This window comes from Palaemon carinicauda, chromosome 4 (assembly GCF_036898095.1).
Source record: "Palaemon carinicauda isolate YSFRI2023 chromosome 4, ASM3689809v2, whole genome shotgun sequence".
Classification (NCBI taxonomy): domain Eukaryota; kingdom Metazoa; phylum Arthropoda; class Malacostraca; order Decapoda; family Palaemonidae; genus Palaemon; species Palaemon carinicauda.
In genome coordinates this window covers 191,469,321-191,488,806 of record NC_090728.1, presented here as the reverse complement: position 1 = coordinate 191,488,806, position 19,486 = coordinate 191,469,321, and the positions used below count along the sequence as shown (strand labels likewise).

General features: G+C 45.1%; 2 protein-coding genes across 3 annotated transcripts in view; one reads left to right on the top strand and one right to left on the bottom strand.

The window, feature by feature from the left end:
• LOC137640301 (O-phosphoseryl-tRNA(Sec) selenium transferase-like) overlaps window positions 1–1,606 on the bottom strand; it is a 38,068-nt gene extending 36,462 nt beyond the window's left edge. Inside the window, exon 1 of the mRNA XM_068372927.1 lies at window positions 1,475–1,606. Within this exon, the coding sequence (XP_068229028.1) occupies window positions 1,475–1,588 (114 nt within the window). The 5' untranslated portion in view covers window positions 1,589–1,606. The remainder of the gene's footprint in view (window positions 1–1,474) is intronic.
• The window catches only part of LOC137640303 (retinol-binding protein pinta-like), a 112,192-nt gene that overhangs the window by 58,521 nt on the left and 34,185 nt on the right, over window positions 1–19,486 (top strand). The gene's annotated exons all lie outside the window — the stretch shown is intronic.

Sequence of the window (19,486 nt, the reverse complement as noted above, 5' to 3'; positions counted from 1 at the left end):
CTACGCTTATTGACGCAAAGGGGCTCAGTTAGATTTTACCAGTCATCTCTATCTTGAACTTTTAAATCAATACTTCTCCATTCATCCTCTCCTACTTCACACTTCAATGAAGGAAATAATTATGAATAAACTTCCAAACATACAGTAATCTTCATTTCAATGGCCACGTCCATTTCGGAATCATGTATTATGAGGTAATTTTAAAATTTCAACATTGGAGTAAGCCACAAGAAAAGAATTTTCTGCTGGTGTGCCTGAAGTTGTGGGTCTACCAACACAAACTTTAGGAGGGACTGATCCGTAACATAAAGTTGTGGAAAATATTAGGGGTAAAGAAATTTTGATTTCTCATTAAGATTTGGCCTCTTTTCTTTCATAAATGCAAACTGCTTATGTATTACTTATATATTGTACTTCAAATTGTTGTATGGCAGCTTCACTGAGGGATATTATTCAAAGAGAACTGAGTCTTTTTATAAAAAGAGGAAGCACTGGATCTTCACTATTATGATTTAGGAGATTTAGCAACTGGAAACCAATACAAAGTTATAATGTTTACAAAAAGTTACAATCCACATTAGTTGAGAATCCATCCCGATAAAAAAAGAATAGTATCTTTGGGTAAAAAACACCCACAATATAATCTTAACAACTATAAAGGTTTTAACAATCAAAGAACACTAATCTAACTTAATATTACAAACTAAAATGTAGTTAAGCTCCAAAACTGACGGGGCCTCATTTCAGAAACAGTACTCTACAATACAATATATCATCATCATCTCCTCCTATGCCTATTGACGTTAAAGGCCTCTATACAACATACAGCCAACAAAATTATAAACCATCCATAGAATTTCATTTCATTGTATTGTTCTCTACAATACAACATATCATCATCATCTCCTCCTATGCCTATTGACGTAAAGGGCCTCTATACAACATACAGCCTACAAAATTATAAAACATCCATAGAATTTCATTACATTGTATAGTACTCTACAATACAACATATCATCATCATCTCCTCCTATGCCTATTGACGTAGAGGGCCTCTATTCAACATACAGCCTACAAAATTATAAAACATCCATAGAATTTCATTACATTGTATTGTTCTCTACAATACAACATATCATCATCATCTCCTCCTATGCCTATTGACGTAAAGGGCCTCTATACAACATACAGCCTACAAAATTATAAAACATCCATAGAATTTCATTACATTGTATAGTACTCTACAATACAACATATCATCATCATCTCCTCCTATGCCTATTGACGTAAAGGGCCTCTATACAACATACAGCCTACAAAATTATAAAACATCCATAGAATTTCATTACATTGTATAGTACTCTACAATACAACATATCATCATCATCTCCTCCTATGCCTATTGACGTAAAGGGCCTCTATACAACATACAGCCTACAAAATTATAAACCATCTATAGAATTTCATTACAAACCTGGTCAACCAAGATGCGAATTTGTTTCTCGTACACCGACTGAGCTTCAGCCGCTTGCTGTAAATACGTAGCTGGGATGAGGCGTTCTGCTAGTTTCAAGGTTGTGCTATTCATTTTCTATACTGTAATCCTGAAAATAGAGCAACATAAAAACCTAAGTTTGAAATATCAAATATGTACTGCAATACAGTAACTGTATTCTATGCATCTCATACATACATGCATATACCAAGGCACTTCCCCCAATTTTGGGGGTAGCCGACATCAAACAAATGAAACAAAAAAGGGGACGTTTCCTCTCTACGTTCCTCCCAGCCTGACAAGGGACTCAACCGAGTTAGGCTGGTACTGCTAGGGTGGCAAAGCCCACCCTCCCAACTCATATTTAATTAAATTCTTCCACAAGAGTATTAAAAACTAGGGAAAATCTGACATCTAAAGACTACAACAGTTTTTAAGTACAATGAAAATATACTGAATTCAGATCCACTCAGCATACTTTGCTACAAAAAACCTATTGAAATCTTATGGCTTATTTTCAAATCAAAGTATAAGACTGGCTAGTTTTGGCAAAAAAAAAAAGTTTATATAATGAAATGATTAAGACCTAAACATAAAAGACTTACATGTGAAAAGGGTGTGTATGAATCTCATTTAAAAATATATGAAGCCAAAAATAATTGGCACAACTGTGTTTAAGGAGCTTCAACCTTTTATTTTCGAAGTGTAATGTACAGTGAAAGTTTGAAGATGAGTAAGGGTGATTCCAGTGTGTATAAGCCACAGGAAAATAGGCACTGTTGGATGACGGGTGAGTTTACCTTTGGTAAACTGGTTGTTGAACCTGCTTATCAAACGGTTCGAAGAGGTGGAATCCGCCACAAATGCAAAAGGGTTGTGGACAAACAAGCTCCGCCCACAAAATTTAGGCGAGAACAGACTTTTTTGAACCATTCGACAAACGTGTCTGACAACTAAATACCCCGTTTACACGTTCAAACATCGCTTAAAACATTTGTCTATGGTTCGACCATGTAAACCCACCTTAAGAGAAAATTGTTCAGGTTAAGTGGTACACAGCATCCTGCGCAAAGTTAGATTAGGATGAGTTTTTGGGTCCAAAAGAAGAAGTCACTTTGATAAGGTGGAGTGAGGTTAGTTTAGGATAATGACATGCTAAAGAATTCTGGTGAGGTAGGACATAGTATCCATTGATAAGAAGTTAGAGATTTCAATACATTAAAACCTTGGGTTACGAGTAACTTTAAATACTGGCAAATTAGAATACGAGAATAGATTTTCCATAAAATTTGTATTGGGCTATGAATGCTGCATCAGCATGCAACCAAATATTGTCGTATGATCATTTTTCATGGACAAGTACGAAAGAGACTACGACACGATACACAGAAACAAGAGTCATGTGGTGCCCATGTGCCACTTACGAAGTGTTTACTCGGATAAGGCTTTGGCTGAGAGAGCAACGAATCCATTTAATGACAAAGCGATATCTAATTTCCAAGCTATTATCCCTTTTACCCCCAAAGGACGTACTGGTACGTTTCACAAAATTCATCCCTTTACCCTCATGGACGTACCGGTACGTCCTTGCAAAAAAATGCTATTTACATTTTTTTTTTTTTGCATATTTTTGATAATTTTTTTGAGAAACTTCAGGCATTTTCCAAGATGAGACCAACCTGACCTCTCTATGATGAAAATTAAGGATGTTAGAGCAATTTAAAAAAAAATATATACTGCAAAATGTGCTTGAAAAAAAAAAATAACCCCTGGGGGGTAAGGGTTGGAAAGTTCCAAATACCCTGGGGGTAAAAGGGTTATTAAGAAATAGCAAAGCAGTCATCCATAGATAGGTTCCTTTCAAGTGTCCAAAAAGCATAAATATGTTATTTTCATTAGTAAAATAAATTTTTGAATATACTTACCCGATAATCATGTAGCTGTCAACTCCGTTGCCCGACAGAATTCTACGGAAGGGATACGCCAGCGATCGCTATACAAGAGGGGGGTGTACTCACAAGCGCCACCTGTGGCCAGGTACTGCAGTACTTCTTGTTGACACCACTTCAATTTTTCCTCGGTCCACTGGTTCTATGGGGAGGAAGGGTGGGTCAATTAAATCATGATTATCGGGTAAGTATATTCAAAAATGTTATTTTTATTAGTAAAATAAATTTTTGAATATACTTACCCGATAATCATGTAGCTGTCAACTCCGTTGCCCGACAGAATTCTATGGAGGGATACGCCAGCTATCACAATACTAGAAGGGGGTGTACTTACCAGCGCCACCTGTGGCCAGGTACTATAGTACTTCTTGTTGACACCTCCTCAATTTTTCCTCGGTCCACTGGTTCTCTATGGGGAGGAAGGGAGGGTCGATTAAATCATGATTATCGGGTAAGTATATTCAAAAATTTATTTTACTAATAAAAATAACATTTTTCAATATTAAACTTACCCGATAATCATGTAGCTGATTCACACCCAGGGGGGTGGGTGAAAACCAGTGTACAAGATTAAAGGATAGCTAAGTATCCCATATTTCATATAACAGTTATCTCAAATAACAATGAAATAATAAGTACCTGGTAAGGAAGTCGAATTGAACCGTTACTCTGCCTCTTTTTTAAGTTCGTCTTCCTTACTGAGCGCAGCGTTCCTCTTGGAGGCTGAATCAACCCAAAGGTGCTAAAGTATATAGGGCTGCAACCCCTACTAAAGGACCTCTACACAACCTCTAACCCAGGCGCTTCTCAAGAATGAATTGACCACCCGCCAAATCAAAAGGATGCGGAAGGCTTCTTAGCCTACCGTAACAACCATAAAAAACAACAATACAAGCATTCAAGAGAAAGGTTAAAAAAGGTTATGGGATTAAGGGAATGTAGTGGCTGAGCCCTCACCTACTACTGCACTCGCTGCTACGAATGGTCCCAGGGTGTAGCAGTTCTCGTAAAGAGACTGGACATCTTTAAGATAAAATGATGCAAACACTGACTTGCTCCTCCAATAGGTTGCATCCATTATGCTCTGCAGAGAACGGTTTTTATTAAAGGCCATCGAAGTAGCTACGGCTCTTACTTCGTGGGTCCTTACCTTCAGCAATGCAAGGTCTTCCTCCTTTAAGTGAGAATGGGCTTCTCTAATCAGAAGCCTTATATAATACGAAACCCCATTCTTGGACATGGGCCTCGAAGGTTTCTTGATGGCACACCATAAGGCTTCTGACTGTCCTCGAATAGGTTTAGACCTATTAAGATAATACTTGAGAGCTCTGACAGGGCAAAGAACTCTCTCTAGTTCGTTACCTACCATGTTGGAGAGGCTAGGTATTTCAAACGATCTAGGCCAAGGACGTGAAGGAAGTTCGTTCTTTGCTAGGAATCCGAGCTGAAAAGAACATGTTGCAGATTCGGTCGTGAAACCAATGTTCTTGCTGAAGGCATGAACCTCACTGACTCTCTTAGCTGTTGCAAGGCAGACGAGGAAAAGAGTCTTGAGGGTAAGGTCCTTGAAGGAAGCTGACTGGAGAGGTTCGAACCTAGGTGACATAAGGAACCTTAAGACTACGTCTAGGTTCCAGCCTGGAGTGGATAGACGACGCTCTTTAGAAGTCTCAAAAGACTTAAGGATGTCTTGAAGGTCCTTGTTGGAAGAAAGGTCCAAACCTCTGTGGCGGAGAACTGAAGCCAACATACTCCTGTACCCTTTAATCGTAGGGGCTGAAAGGGATCTCTCATTCCTAAGATGTAATAGGAAGTCAGCTATTTGGGTCACAGAGGTATTGGTAGAGGATACTGAATTGGCTCTACACCAGCTCCGGAAGACTTCCCACTTAGATTGGTAGACTCTACGAGTGGAAACCCTTCTAGCTCTGGCAATCGCACTGGCTGCCTCCTTCGAAAAGCCTCTAGCTCTAGCGAATCTTTCGACAGTCTGAAGGCAGTCAGCCGAAGAGCGTGGAGGTTTGGATGTAACCTGTCTACGTGAGGTTGACGTAGAAGGTCCACTCTTAGAGGTAGAGTCCTGGGGATGTCGACTAGCCATTGAAGTACCTCTGTGAACCATTCTCTTGCAGGCCAAAGGGGAGCAACCAGCGTCAGCCGTGTCCCTTCGTGCGAGATGAATTTCTGCAGGACTTTGTTGATTATCTTGAACGGTGGGAATGCGTAAAGGTCGAGATGGGACCAGTTCAGCAGAAAAGCATCCACATGAACTGCTGCAGGGTCTGGAACTGGGGAACAGTACAGCGGAAGTCTCTTGGTCATGGAGGTGGCAAACAGATCTATGGTAGGTTGACCCCACAAGGTCCAAAGTCTGTTGCACACACTCTTGTGGAGGGTCCATTCCGTGGGAATGACCTGATTCCTTCTGCTTAGGCGATCTGCTGAGACGTTCATATTGCTCTGAATGAACCTCGTGACCAAAGTGAGGTTTTGACTTCTTGACCAAATGAGGAGGTCCCTTGCGATCTCGTATAGGCTCCTCGAATGGGTCCCTCCTTGCTTGGAGATGTAAGCCAAGGCTGTGGTGTTGTCTGAGTTCACCTCCACCACTTTGCCTAGCAGGAGGGACTTGAAGTTCAGCAGGGCTAAATGAACTGCTAGTAGCTCCTTGCAGTTGATGTGGAGCGTTCCCTGTTCTTCGTTCCACGTTCCCGAGCATTCCCGTCCGTTCAAGGTCGCACCCCAGCCCGAGTCCGATGCATCTGAGAAGAGATGAAGATTGGGGGTCTGAATAGCCAACGATAGGCCCTCCCTGAGAAGGAGATTGGTCTTCCACCACAAGAGAGTGGTCTTCATCTCTTTGGTGACTGGGATAGAGACTGCTTCGAGAGTCAAACCCTTGTCCCAATGAGCTGCAAGATGGAATTGAAGAGGGCGGAGGTGGAGTCTCCCTAGTTCGACGAACAGGGCCAGTGATGAAAGGGTCCCTGTGAGACTCATCCACTGTCTCACCGTGCAACTGCTCCTCTTCAGCATGCTCATGATGCAATCTAGGGCTTGGCTTATCCTTGGGGCCGATGGAAAAGCCCGAAAATCCTGACTCCGAATCTCCATTCCCAGGTACACAATGGATTGGGAGGGAATGAGCTGAGACTTTTCTATGTTGACTAATAGACCCAGTTCTCTGATTAAGTCCAAAGTCCAGTTGAGACTCTCCAGACAGCGACGACTCGTGGAGGCTCTCAACAGCCAGTCGTCTAAGTAGAGGGAGGCTCTGATGTCCGATAAGTGGAGGAATTTTGCTATATTCCTCATCAGATGCGTGAACACCATAGGAGCTGTGCTTAGGCCAAAACACAGGGCTTGGAATTGGTAGACAACCTTTCCAAAAACGAATCTCAGGAAAGGTTGGGAGTCTGGATGAATAGGAACGTGAAAGTAGGCATCTTTCAAGTCCAACGAGACCATCCAGTCCTCCTGCCTGACCGCTGCTAGGACCGACTTCGTCGTCTCCATCGTGAACGTCTGCTTGGTGACATACGCATTGAGCGCGCTGACGTCCAGCACCGGTCTCCAACCTCCTGTCTTCTTGGCCACCAGAAAGAGACGGTTGTAGAAGCCCGGGGATTGATGGTCCCGGACTATAACCACTGCCTTCTTCTGCACAAGTAGCGATACCTCCTGGTGCAACGCTAGCCTCTTGTCCTCTTCTTTGTAGTTGGGAGAGAGGTTGATGGGAGATGTGGTCAGAGGGGGTTTGAGGCAGAATGGAATCCTGTAACCCTCCCTCAGCCAACTGACAGACTGTGCGTCTGCACCTCTCTTTTCCCAGGCTTGCCAGAAGCTCTTGAGTCTGGCTCCTACTGCTGTCTGGAGATGCGGAGAGTCAGTTTTTTCCTTTAGAGGCCTTGGAACCTTTCCTAGACTTGCTCCTGGAAGAGTCTGGACGGGAGCTTCCTCGGCTGGGGGCTCTACCACGAAAGGGCGGTATGAACCTCGTAGCAGGAGTATCAGCTACTGGGGTGCGATAAGTCCTAGGGACTGAGGTAGCAACCTTAGTCTTACGAGCCGATGAGGCTACAAGATCATGTGTGTCCTTTTGTATCAGGGCAGCAGACAATTCCTTAACCAGCTCTTCGGGGAAGAGGAACTTCGAGAGCGGAGCGAAAAGGAGTTGAGACCTTTGACAAGGTGTAATGCTGGAAGAAAGGAAGGAACAAAGCTGTTCCCTTTTCTTAAGAACCCCTGATACAAACAACGACGCAAGCTCGCCAGATCCATCTCTAATGGCCTTATCCATGCAGGACATCAGTAGCATGGCAGAATCCTTGTCCGCAGGGGAGGTCTTCTTGCTGAGGGCCCCCAGGCACCAGTCTAGGAAGTTGAACATCTCAAATGCTCTAAAAACACCCTTCAGAAGGTGATCAAGGTCTGAGAAGGTCCAGCAAACCTTAGAGCGCCTCATTGCAGTTCTACGAGGCGAGTCTACCAGACTTGAGAAGTCAGCCTGGGCAGAGGCAGGCACTCCCAAGCCTGGTTCCTCTCCTGTGGCATACCAAACGCCCGCTTTAGAAGTGAGCTTAGTCGGAGGAAACATGAACGAAGTCTTGCCAAGGTGCTGCTTAGTCTGCAACCACTCCCCTAAGATCCTAAACGCTCTCTTAGAGGACCTTGCTAGGACTAGCTTAGTAAAGGTAGACTTAGCTGGCTGCATGCCCAGCGAAAACTCAGATGGTGGAGAGCGGGGAATAGCAGAGACAAAGTGGTCTGGGTATACCTCCCTAAACAGAGCCAAGACCTTACGAAAGTCAATAGAAGGCGGGGAAGACTTGGATTCATCCACGTCTGATGAGGGATCCAGGTGTGCCGCCTCATCATCAGACGCCTCATCACCAGAGTGTAGCGAAGAGATCGGAAAGGTATGCTGAACAGCAGAGTCAGTACGAGCTGGAACATCAACATTAGTGGTTTCCTCTTCAAGACTCTGTTGAGGGAACACCTGAGGCTCAGACTGCAAAGGCTGAACAAAAGCAGAAGCAGAAGGTAGGCGCATGGGTGGAGGAGGCTGACTCCTGGCATGAGTGGCTGAACTCAAGGGTTGAGCTTGCTGAGAGGTTGGCGGAAGCGGAGTAGTAAGTTCCTGTTCCTGTGGTGTGAGCGGAGAGCGATGAGATAGAGGCTGCGCAGAACAAAGTAAATGTCTCGCCAGTTGAGGCTCCTGAGGCGCAAGGCTAAGGTGTTGTGGTGCTTGCCTAGAGGAGGGTTGAGCTCGCTGCAGCGAGAGCTGAGGAGACTGACTCATGGTTGGGAGAGGTTGTTGTACCTCGACTGAGTGTTGCATCACTGGTGGAGCAGCAAGTGGAAGCGGAGGAAGAGGGGTATAAGCCTCCTGATCCCATTGCTGAGGTTGCCTTAAGGAAGGCGGAGGCTGAACACCACTGGGAACAGTAAGCTCAGAACGTGGCTCAACATCGTACGCCTGGCAGGTGGTACTGCGGTCAGGCGGAGCGAGCGCAGGCGGAGCGAGCGCAGGCGGAGCAAGTGCAGGCGGAGGCGGAGGCGCAACCTTCTCAGCTCGACACTCACGCATCAAGACCGAAAGTTGTGACTGCATGGACTGCAGAAGAGACAACTTGGGGTCGGCAGACACTACGGTCTGCTGAGGCAAAGCCTGAACAGCAGAGATCTGTTGCGGCAGAACCTTACTCCTCTTGGGCGGAGTGCAGTCGACTGATGACTGTGGCGAGTCAGAGCTGAGCCAATGACTGCAGCCCGGTTGAGCGCTCGCGTACTGGACTCTGCGTTTGAGTGGTCTAGAGACCTGAGTCCAGCGTTTCTTCCCTGACAATTGATCAGCGGACGAGTAAAAGACGGGCTCAATCGTCTGCAGGTGGGAGTGACGGTCTCTGGAAGACACGCCCGCAACCACCGAGGATACTTCTGTGCGCCGATCAAGGCCTGCCGAACCCTTTTGCCCTTCGACATTGCTTCTCCCCTGGGCATGGGAGCTTGCAAGAGGTCCCGGACTGGGAGGACGACTGGCGCGCACAGAAGTATCCTCACGCACCACACTGACACTGACACTAGCACTTGGCACTGCACTGACACTAGCACTCGTCACAGCACTGGCACTAATACCACCCACTGCACTCTTGACCTTAAGCTCCTTGACTTCGGCCATAAGAGACTTATGATCGCTAACCACTGACTCTACTTTATCGCCTAAGGCCTGAATAGCACGCAACACAACAGACATATCAGGCTGAGGGCAAATAGTAGGTTCGGGGGTAGCCACTACAGGGGTAGGAAAAGGTAGGGGATCATGAGGTGAGGAAAAAAGTGAAGAGTGAGAAGAACTCCTCCTAACTCTGCCTCTCTCTAACTTAGTTGAATATTTCAAAAGACGGACAAAATCAAGTTCCGAAAGTCCGGCGCATTCCTCACATCGATTTTCTAACTGACAGGGCCTGTCCCTACAGTCAGAACAAGCGGTGTGAGGATCTACCGAGGCCTTCGGAATACGCCTATTACAAGACCTACATCGTCTATGGGTGGGGGCTTGTGAAATGTCAGACATCTTGAATCCAAAGAGTTAGCCAAGTGGGGTTTCAAAATCAAGCAAAAGATCGTTAACCGTTAATCAGGACTATATAAAAGCTATCTAAGCTAATATAAGAAGGTTTCCAGTAAAGCGACAGCCGAAATCAAAGAGAAATACTTCACCAAAGTCGTGAAAATACTCCAAGAACATAAGCGTATCCCAGAACGTCTTGCCGGAAGCACGACAGAGGAAAAATTGAGGAGGTGTCAACAAGAAGTACTATAGTACCTGGCCACAGGTGGCGCTGGTAAGTACACCCCCTTCTAGTATTGTGATAGCTGGCGTATCCCTCCATAGAATTCTGTCGGGCAACGGAGTTGACAGCTACATGATTATCGGGTAAGTTTAATATTGAAAAATTTATTTTACTAATGAAAATAACATTTTTCAATATTAAACTTACCCGATAATCATGTAGCTGATTCACACCCAGGGAGGTGGGTGAAAACCAGTGTACATGTATATCAAGAAGCTAAGTATCCCGTATTTCATATTATCAGTTATTCAAAATAACAATGAAATTACAAGTACCTGGTAAGGAAGTCGACTTGAGCCATTACTCTGCCTTAAATAAGTTCGTCTTCCTTACTGAGCGCAGCGTTCCTCTTAGGAGGCTGAACAACTCTAAGGTGCTGAAGTATCAAGGGCTGCAACCCATACTAAAGGACCTCATCACAACCTTTAACCTCGGCGCTTCTCAAGAAAGAATTGACCACCCGCCAAATCAACAAGGATGTGGAAGGCTTCTTAGCCGACCGTACAACCCATAAAAAGTATTCAAGAGAAAGGTTAAAAGGTTATGGGATTATGGGAATGTAGTGGCTGAGCCCTCGCCTACTACTGCATTCGTTGCTACGAATGGTCCCAGGGTGTAGCAGTACTCGTAAAGAGACTGGACATCTTTGAGATAGAATGATGCGAACACTGACTTGCTTCTCCAATAGGTTGCATCCATAACACTCTGCAGAGAATGGCTCTGTTTGAAGGCCACTGAAGTAGCCACAGCTCTCACTTCATGTGTCCTTACCTTCAGCAAAGCAAGGTCTTCTTCCTTCAGATGAGAATGTGCTTCTCTAATCAGAAGCCTGAATAGTAAGAAACTGAGTTCTTAGAACTTGGAAAAGAAGGTTTCTTGATAGCACACCATAAGGCTTCTGATTGTCCTCGTAAAGGTTAAGACCTTTTTAGATAGTACCTAAGAGCTCTAACTGGGCAAAGTACTCTCTCCAGTTCATTCCCCACCAAGTTGGACAGGCTTGGGATCTCGAACGACTTAGGCCAAGGACGTGAAGGAAGCTCGTTTAGCAAAAACCGAGCTGCAAGGAACATGTAGCCGTTTCAGATGTGAAAACAATGATCCTGCTGAAGGTGTGGATCTCACTTACTCTTTTAGCTGTTGTCAAGCACACGAGGAAAAGAGTTTTTAATGTGAGGTCCTAAAAAGAGGCTGATTGGAGAGGTTCAAATCTTGATGACATAAGGAACCTTAGGACCACGTCTAGATTCCAGCCTGGAGTGGACAACCGACGTTCCTTTGAGGTCTCAAAAGACCTAGGGAGGTCCTGTAGATCTTTGTTGGTGGAAAGATCCAAGCCTCTGTGGCGGAAAACCGCTGCCAACATACTTCTGTAACCCTTGATCGTAGGAGCTGAAAGGGATCTTACTTTCCTTAGATATAACAGGAAGTCAGCAATCTGGGTTACAGTGGTACTGGTTGAGGAAACTGCATTGGTCTTGTACCAGCTACGGAAGACTTCCCCTTGAGACTGATAGATTCTGAGAGTGGATGTTCTCCTTGCTTTGGCAATCGCTCTGGCTGCCTCCTTCGAAAAGCCCCTAACTCTTGAGAGTCTTTCGAAAGTCTGAAGGCAGTCAGACGAAGAGCGTGGAGGTTTGGGTGTACCTTCTTTACGTGAGGTAGACGTAGAAGGTTCACTCCTAGAGGAAGAGTCCTGGGAATGTCGACCAGCCATTGCAGTACCTCTAAGAACCATTCTCTCGCGGGCCAGAGCGGAGCCAACCAACGTCAGCCGTGTCCCTTTGCGAGAGGAGAACTTCTGAAGTACCCTGTTGACAATCTTGAACGGCGGGAATGCATACAGGTCGAGATGGAACCAATCCAGCAGAAAAGCATCCACGTGAACTGCTGCTGGGTCTGGAATCGGAGAACAATACAACAGGAGTCTCTAGGTTATCGAGGTAGCGAACAGATCTATGGTTGGCTGACCCCACAGGGCCCAAAGTCTGCTGCAAACATTCTTGTGAAGGGTCCACTCTGTGGGGATGACCTGACCCCTTCCGGCTGAGGTGATCTGCCATGACATTCATACCGCCCTGAATGAACCTCGTTACCAGCGTGAGCTTTCGATCTTTAGACCAGATGAGGAGGTCCCTTGCGATCTAGAACAACTTCACGAAAGAGTCCCTCCCTGCTTGAAGATGTAAGCCAGGGCTGTGGTGTTGTCAGAGTCCACCTCCACCACTTTGTTAAGCTGGAGGGACTTGAAGTTTATCAAGGCCAGAAGAACCGCCAACAACTCCTTGCAATTGATATGAAGTGTCCTTTGTTCCTGATTCCATGTTCCCGAGCATTCCTGTCCGTCCAAAGTCGCACCCCAGCCCGTGTCTGATGCGTCCGAGAGGAGAAGGCGGTCGGGTTTCTGAACAGCCAAAGATAGACTTCCTTGAGAAGAAAGCTGTTCTTACACCACGCGAGAGAAGACCTCCTCTCTTCGGAAACAGGAACTGAGACCGTCTCTAGCGTCATGTCCTTTATCCAGTGAGCAGCTAGATGATACTGAAGGGGGGGAGGTGGAATCTCCCTAACACGATGAACAGGGCCAGCGATGAAAGTGTCCCTGTTAGACTCATCCACTACCTGACTGAGCATCGGTTCCTTCTCAGCATGCTCTGGATGCATTCTAGGGCTTGGAAGATCCTTGGGGCCGACGGAAAAGCCCGAAAAGCTCGACTCTGAAGATCCATACCCAGGGAGACAATGGTCTGGGATGGGACGAGCTGAGACTCCTCAAAATTGACCAGGAGGCCCAGTTCCTTGGTCAGATCCATAGTCCATCTGAGAATCTCCAGACAGCGACGACTTGTGGGAGCTCTTAAAAAGCCAGTCGTCTGACGGAGCCGGACACAAGATCATGGTACTGCTGCACAGTCTGTGAACTGTCAACCATGGGGAAGCGAGGAAGTACAGTGACAACCCGAAGCTGTCTAGACTGTCTGGGTCGTACAGACAACTCCTTATCGGGTTGCTGAGGTTGCCGCACTGCGTCACAACAAGTCACTTCTGCTGGTTGTTGAACGTCTTCCCAGTGACACACTGACTCCGTAACAAAAAAAATCCTCTAACAAGGACTAAGCTTGGACTGCATGTCTTGCAACACAGCTCAAGGTCTATGGGAGCAGGTGTGTAACAGACGGGGTTAGCGACTGAAGTGGAACCATTACCTTCCCTGGGAGCATGTTATGCTTAAATAAAAGTCCATAGGAGGCTACGCAGCTAAAGGCTCCTCTCCAAATGACAGAGTCCTCAAGGGAATATCAGAAGGAGGGAGAAAAGCACTTTCTCATCTACAGGGACCATATCCGAGAAAAGCTAAGTTCTCTCAGTGAGGGTTTCACTGGTGCAAAAGCAGCAGACTAGAAGGCAACGTTATGAAACTGCTTGACAGTCTAGTGAGTTGGCAACAACCAAAGATGTGTGACTGAGAAGCATGCGGTAAGGTATGCAGAGGCATGTTGTATGCAGAGCATGCTGTATGCAGAGCATGCTGTATGCAGAGCATGCTGTATGTAGAGCATGCTGTAAGGTAAGCAGAGCGTGTTGCATGGCGTGTAACATTTCTCAGAAATTCCATGACCAGTGCTAGAGTGAGTAATATCGCATTACCATCCATTGAAAGTGCACGTGCCGAGGGAATTGATTTAGACTGTTTTGTTGATGAATTTGATAGCCGGCATGATAATCGTAGAATTAGCTACACTAAATGTACTATAATCTACTTCACCTCAGGAAAGGGAAACTCGCCCTGTTGGCAACACTGCATTACTTCATGCATGCTTGCATGGGGTTTAATATCAACATAATATTACCTTACATTCATAACTCATGATTCATTTGTTTAGAAGATATTTTTGCCATATTTTGCGATTTGTTAAAAATATATTGCAAGGAATACATATATATTTTTATATAAGTAATACAAATAACCTCCATTATCATAATGTTTGTGTAGGCATACATGTATATGATTACAAATGCAAGTTATGAAAGTAATGAGGTGTTATTATTGTCATTTGTTATTCCCAAGTTGAATGGGAAGAAGCTCAAGTTGAGGAAAAAGTGGCAGATGCATGCTTTGAGGTGGCTGACTCATAGCATGAGGTTGCTGCCTCAAGAGTTGCGCTTGCTGTAAGGGTTGCGGATGCGCAGTAGCAGGTTCCTGATGAACGAGTTAAGGTTACCTGAGGTGTGAGCTGCGAGAGTTGAGGTAGCGGCTGCGCTTGAGGTCGCTGCAGCGAGTGCTGAGGTGCTGCCTCATTGATGGAAGAGGTTGTCGTACCTCAAGAGATTGTTGCCTCGCTGGTGGAACCGCAAGCGGAAGCGGAGGAAGTAAGGCATAAGACTCCTGCTCCATTGCTGAGGTTGCCTTAAGGAAGGTTAGGTTGCTGCACAGACGCTGGTAACTGGCAACTCAGAACGCGGTAAGGTAGCCTGAGGAACCTCAACTTCGTACGCCTGGCAGACTGGACTGCGGAGAGGCGGAGCTCTCGCAGGAGGAGGCGGAGGTTGCTGCACACCGCTGGTAACTGGCAACTCAGAACGCGGTAAGGTAGCCTGAGGAACCTCAACTTCGTACGCCTGGCAGACTGAACTGCGGAGAGGCGGAGCGTTCGCAGGAGGAGGTGTAACCTTCTCAGCCTGAAACTCACGCATTAAGACCGCAAGCTGCGACTGCATGGACTGCAGCAAAGTCGTCTTGGGATCAACAGACGATAAGGTCTGTTGAGGCAAAGCCTTAATAGAAGATGAGGTCTGTTGAGGCATCGCCTTACCTCTCTTAGGAGGTGTGCAGTCACCTGATGACTGAGGAGAGTCAGAGCTAACCCAATGGACTGCATCCGGTTGTTGAACTCTAACTTCGTACGTCTGGCATAGGTCTGGACTTTACGTTTAAGAGGTCTTGAGACCTGAGACCAGCGTTTTCTCCCCGAAATTTCTTCTGCAGACGAGCAAAATAAGGGCTCAATCGTCTGCGGGTGGGAGTGACGGTCTCTGTAAGACACGCCCGCAACCACCGAGGATACTTCTGTGCGCCGATCAAGGCCTGCCGAACCCTTTTGCCCTTCGACATTGCTTCTCCCCTGGGCTTGGGAGCTTGCAAGAGGTCCCGGACTGGGAGGACGACTGGCACGCACAGAAGTACCCTCACGCACAACACTGACACACTTTGCGCTAATCACTTATCACTTTTGATTTTCTGTTTGCACTTATTTCACTGAACTCGAAACTTTAAGTGGTTTGTACCTGAAACACGCAATTCTATCCTTTCTCAAAAGTTAGTAATTGCGAAAACAGAATTACAATGTAACAGAAAAATCTAATGAAAGATAAATAATTCAGTGCTGGAAAGAGACTAAACACTAGATCAAATAAACTACGTTTAAAATCTCTCACCGCATAAAGCTTGAGAACAAGAAAAAAACTCTAGAAACGTTTACCTTCTTCCCCTAAAGAGACTAGGGAGAAGAGCAAAAACGATAACAACGTTACTCGCTTGAACGAAACGTTTATCCTCTCTTTCTCCCTCCGTCTCTATCTCTCTCTCTCTCTCTCTCTCTCTCTGACTTAGAACCTGAGAGAAGAGCCCAATCATATACAGTGAACCCTCGCTACTTCGCGGTTCGACAATCGCGGATTCACCACTTCGCGGGGTTTTTCCCATAACCCAATATATATACAATATCGCGGATTTTCCGGAAAATTCGAAAATACCGCGAAATCTGAAGATAACCAAATACGATATTTTGTTACCTGTAATTCCATTAATACTGTAATTAGTAATATCTGCTCTTACTGATTGTTCATTGCATTACATATGATATATAATTCAGCACAGAAAGAAATAAAACACGAAAAGAGAATGTGATCATACGATAATTCAGTACGTAGTAAAATTAAATCGAACATGAAACGCAAATCAGATGCAGTCATACATATTAGAATGGTGTGTACTGTAATGGATGTGCTTCTTTTCCATGAATCTTTTGTATGTATAGCTACGTAGTACAGTACTGCATCCAATAATATTCTTTGTTGCAAAAATCACATTTCGAATAAGTACTGTAAGCGTTACGAGAGAGAGAGAGAGAAAGAGAGAGAGAGAGAGAGAGAGAGGCGTAAAATAGCGTACGTACGTAAATTTTATTATTATTGTTATTATTATTATTATTGTTGTTGTTGTTAATAAAATTATTATTGTTATTATTATTAATCATTATTATTATTATTATTACTGTAAAGTATTATTATCATTATTTATTATTATTACGGTATTGTACTTAATCTACGTACGTTCAGTATGCGCGGGGCATCTTCTATGAGTAACCAACGCACCATGTACTGTAAGACGGGTTGTGATTGGTTCAAGCGCTGATAGATGGACGAATCAAAACTCAAGTTTTGTTATCTAGCCTGGTGATTGGTGTTTTTGCCCGCATCTTCTACCCGCAGCATCACAGTTCTCGCGGGGCTGCATCGTTCACTTTCTCTTTCCGCGTATTGCTGAGTAGACGTTCTTAACTTTGTGAAGTTTAATCTGTGCTGTGTGCGACTGTTTTAAGTTGAACTTTTTGTTGTAACTTTCTGTTACAATGGCTCCCAAGCGTTCTGCTTCTAGTAAGGCTGGTAGTGAGCCTAACGCCACCGAAGAATGATGACGATAGCTGAGAAGGTTACGCTTCTCGACATGTTAAAAGATGGTAGAAGTTACGCGGGCCGCCGGCCGCCATTTTGGCATCAACGAATCCACCGTTCGCTACATCAAGGAAGGACGAGGCGAACATTAGAAAGACTGCTGCAATCACCTTTAGCAGATCAGCGAAGCGAGTCGTTACAACGCGTAATAAAACGATCTGTACGCATGGAAGGTGCTTTAGCTGTGTGGATTGCCGACTGTCGGAAGAAGAACATAGCGTTGGATACGAAACACCATTCCGACAAAGGCTTTGGAGCTTCGTATGAGAATTTTGCGGCCAAGGAACCTCATGACCGACGATGGCGACCATGCTGAAGAAGATGATGATGAGATGATCCTCAACCAGGGACCTCCACTGATTCCCAGCGTCAGAAACAACGTTTTTTCCGCCAGCAAAGGATGGTTCGCGAAGTTTCAGAAACGCTTCGCCCTGAAAAGCGTTTCCCTGCATGGGGAGTCTGCTTCCGCTGACACTGCCGCTGCTGAAACTTACGTGAACCAGACTTTCAAGAACATTATCGCTGAAGGTGGATACAAGCCGGAACAAGTGTTTAATATGGATGAAACCGGCTTGTTTTGGAAGAGAATGCCGTCGCGAACTTTCCTGTTCAAAGAGGAAGCCAAAGCCTCTGGCTTTAAGGCATTCAAGGATCGCGTTACCCTCGTGATGTGTGGCAATGCTGCTGGATTTTTGTTTAAAGCCGGGGCTTATTTATAAGTCGAAAAATCCTCGCGCTTTGAAAAACAAAAATAAGAATCTCCTTCCCGTGTACTGGATGCATAATCAAAAAGCATGGATTACGAAGATGCTGACCTCCAACTGGTTCCACCAGTGTTTCATCCCGCAAGTCCATGATATCTCTTAGAGAAGGGCTTGCCATTCAAGATCCTTCTCCTTATGGATAACGCTGGTGGACACGCAACTGACCTGTCGCGTGAGGGGCGTTCAGGTTGAGTTCCTGCCACCCAACACCACGTCATTATTCAACCAATGGACCAGGGGGTTATCAGGGCGTTCAAGGCCCTCTACACAAAGAATACCTTGGCGGACCTCGTTGCGTGTGTGGATGCTGCCCAAGATGACGAGGATGAAGACTTCAACTTGAAGGCGTACTGGCGGCAGTACACCATAGCCACGTGCCTGCAGAATATTCAAAAGGCACTTCAAGAGATGAAACCTGCAACCGTAAATGCGAGCTGGAAGAAGCTGTGGCCCGATATTGTTTACGACGACAAGGGATTTACTCCGTCGGAAATCCAACACTCTGCAATACGGAAATCTGTGCAGTTGGCTGCCATAATTGGGGGTGACGGGTTTGGCGACATGACGACTGAAGACGTCGACGAGTTGTTGGACTGCCATTCCCCAGCCCCTAACTGACGCAGACCTCGAAGACCTGACGAAAATCGGCAAGTGAGGAAGAGAGTGAGGTGTACCCAGGAAGAGGACCCAAGAAAATGTCGAAGAAACGGGTTCTTAACATTAGAACGGCTCGCCAAGTTCTGCAACCATATGAAGGAGGCGAAAGAAATGTTGCAAGAGTGGGACGAGGATATGGGTTCGCTCGATGCAAGTTCTGCAACAAGGTTGATGACATCACGACTCCCTACAGGATGCTCTTGGATCGAAAAAAGAAGCAGCGGCAACAACTTCCTGATCACAATGTTTTTTCAGCCTCGCACAAAAGAGCCAGTTTCCTCCTGCTAGTACGCCTTCGGAAGAAATTGAAGAAGTTGGAAGAGGTGTCCCAGGAAAAGACACCTCCGTCTGAAGAGACGTAAAATACTATCATTGACTGCACAGTAGACACATCATCAGCTTCATCATCAATCATTTCTACTGTGCAGCAAATTCATCGCCATCGTCATTCAAGTTTTTCTTGAACTTCATTTCGTGGTGAGTACAGTAACAATCTTTATTTTTTACTTTAACCTGTTTTATAGTTTAGTAATGTACGTACTGTATGCATTAAGTTAAAGGGAAGGTTTTAAAAGTCTACATGTTGTAACCTATCATATTTTTTTTGTTTAAAATTTACATTTACGTAGCGTAAAAACAATCTCTCTCTCTCTCTCCTCTCTCTCTCTCTCCTCTCTCTCTCTCTCTCTCTCCTCTCTCTCTCTCTCTCTCTCTCTCTCTCTCTCTCAAATTGTTTTCCTGCTTTGCTACGTACAAGTACTGTATAAATTTATATTTGTAAGGTAACATATTTTGTAACTGCTTTTACTGTAAATACTGTCTGTACTGTATCATTATTTATCACTATCATCATGCGTGTTAAAATGCCTTGTTTGTTCTGAGCGTGGTTGTTTACTGAGCGTACACGCCGTCGTTTCAGGCGGCGTCATAAAGAAAAGATTTCATTTGGAAGTCCTAAGAAAAAATACGTAAACTAAAACATTGGTAATAAAAAAAATCAACATACAGTACTGTATAATCAATATAATC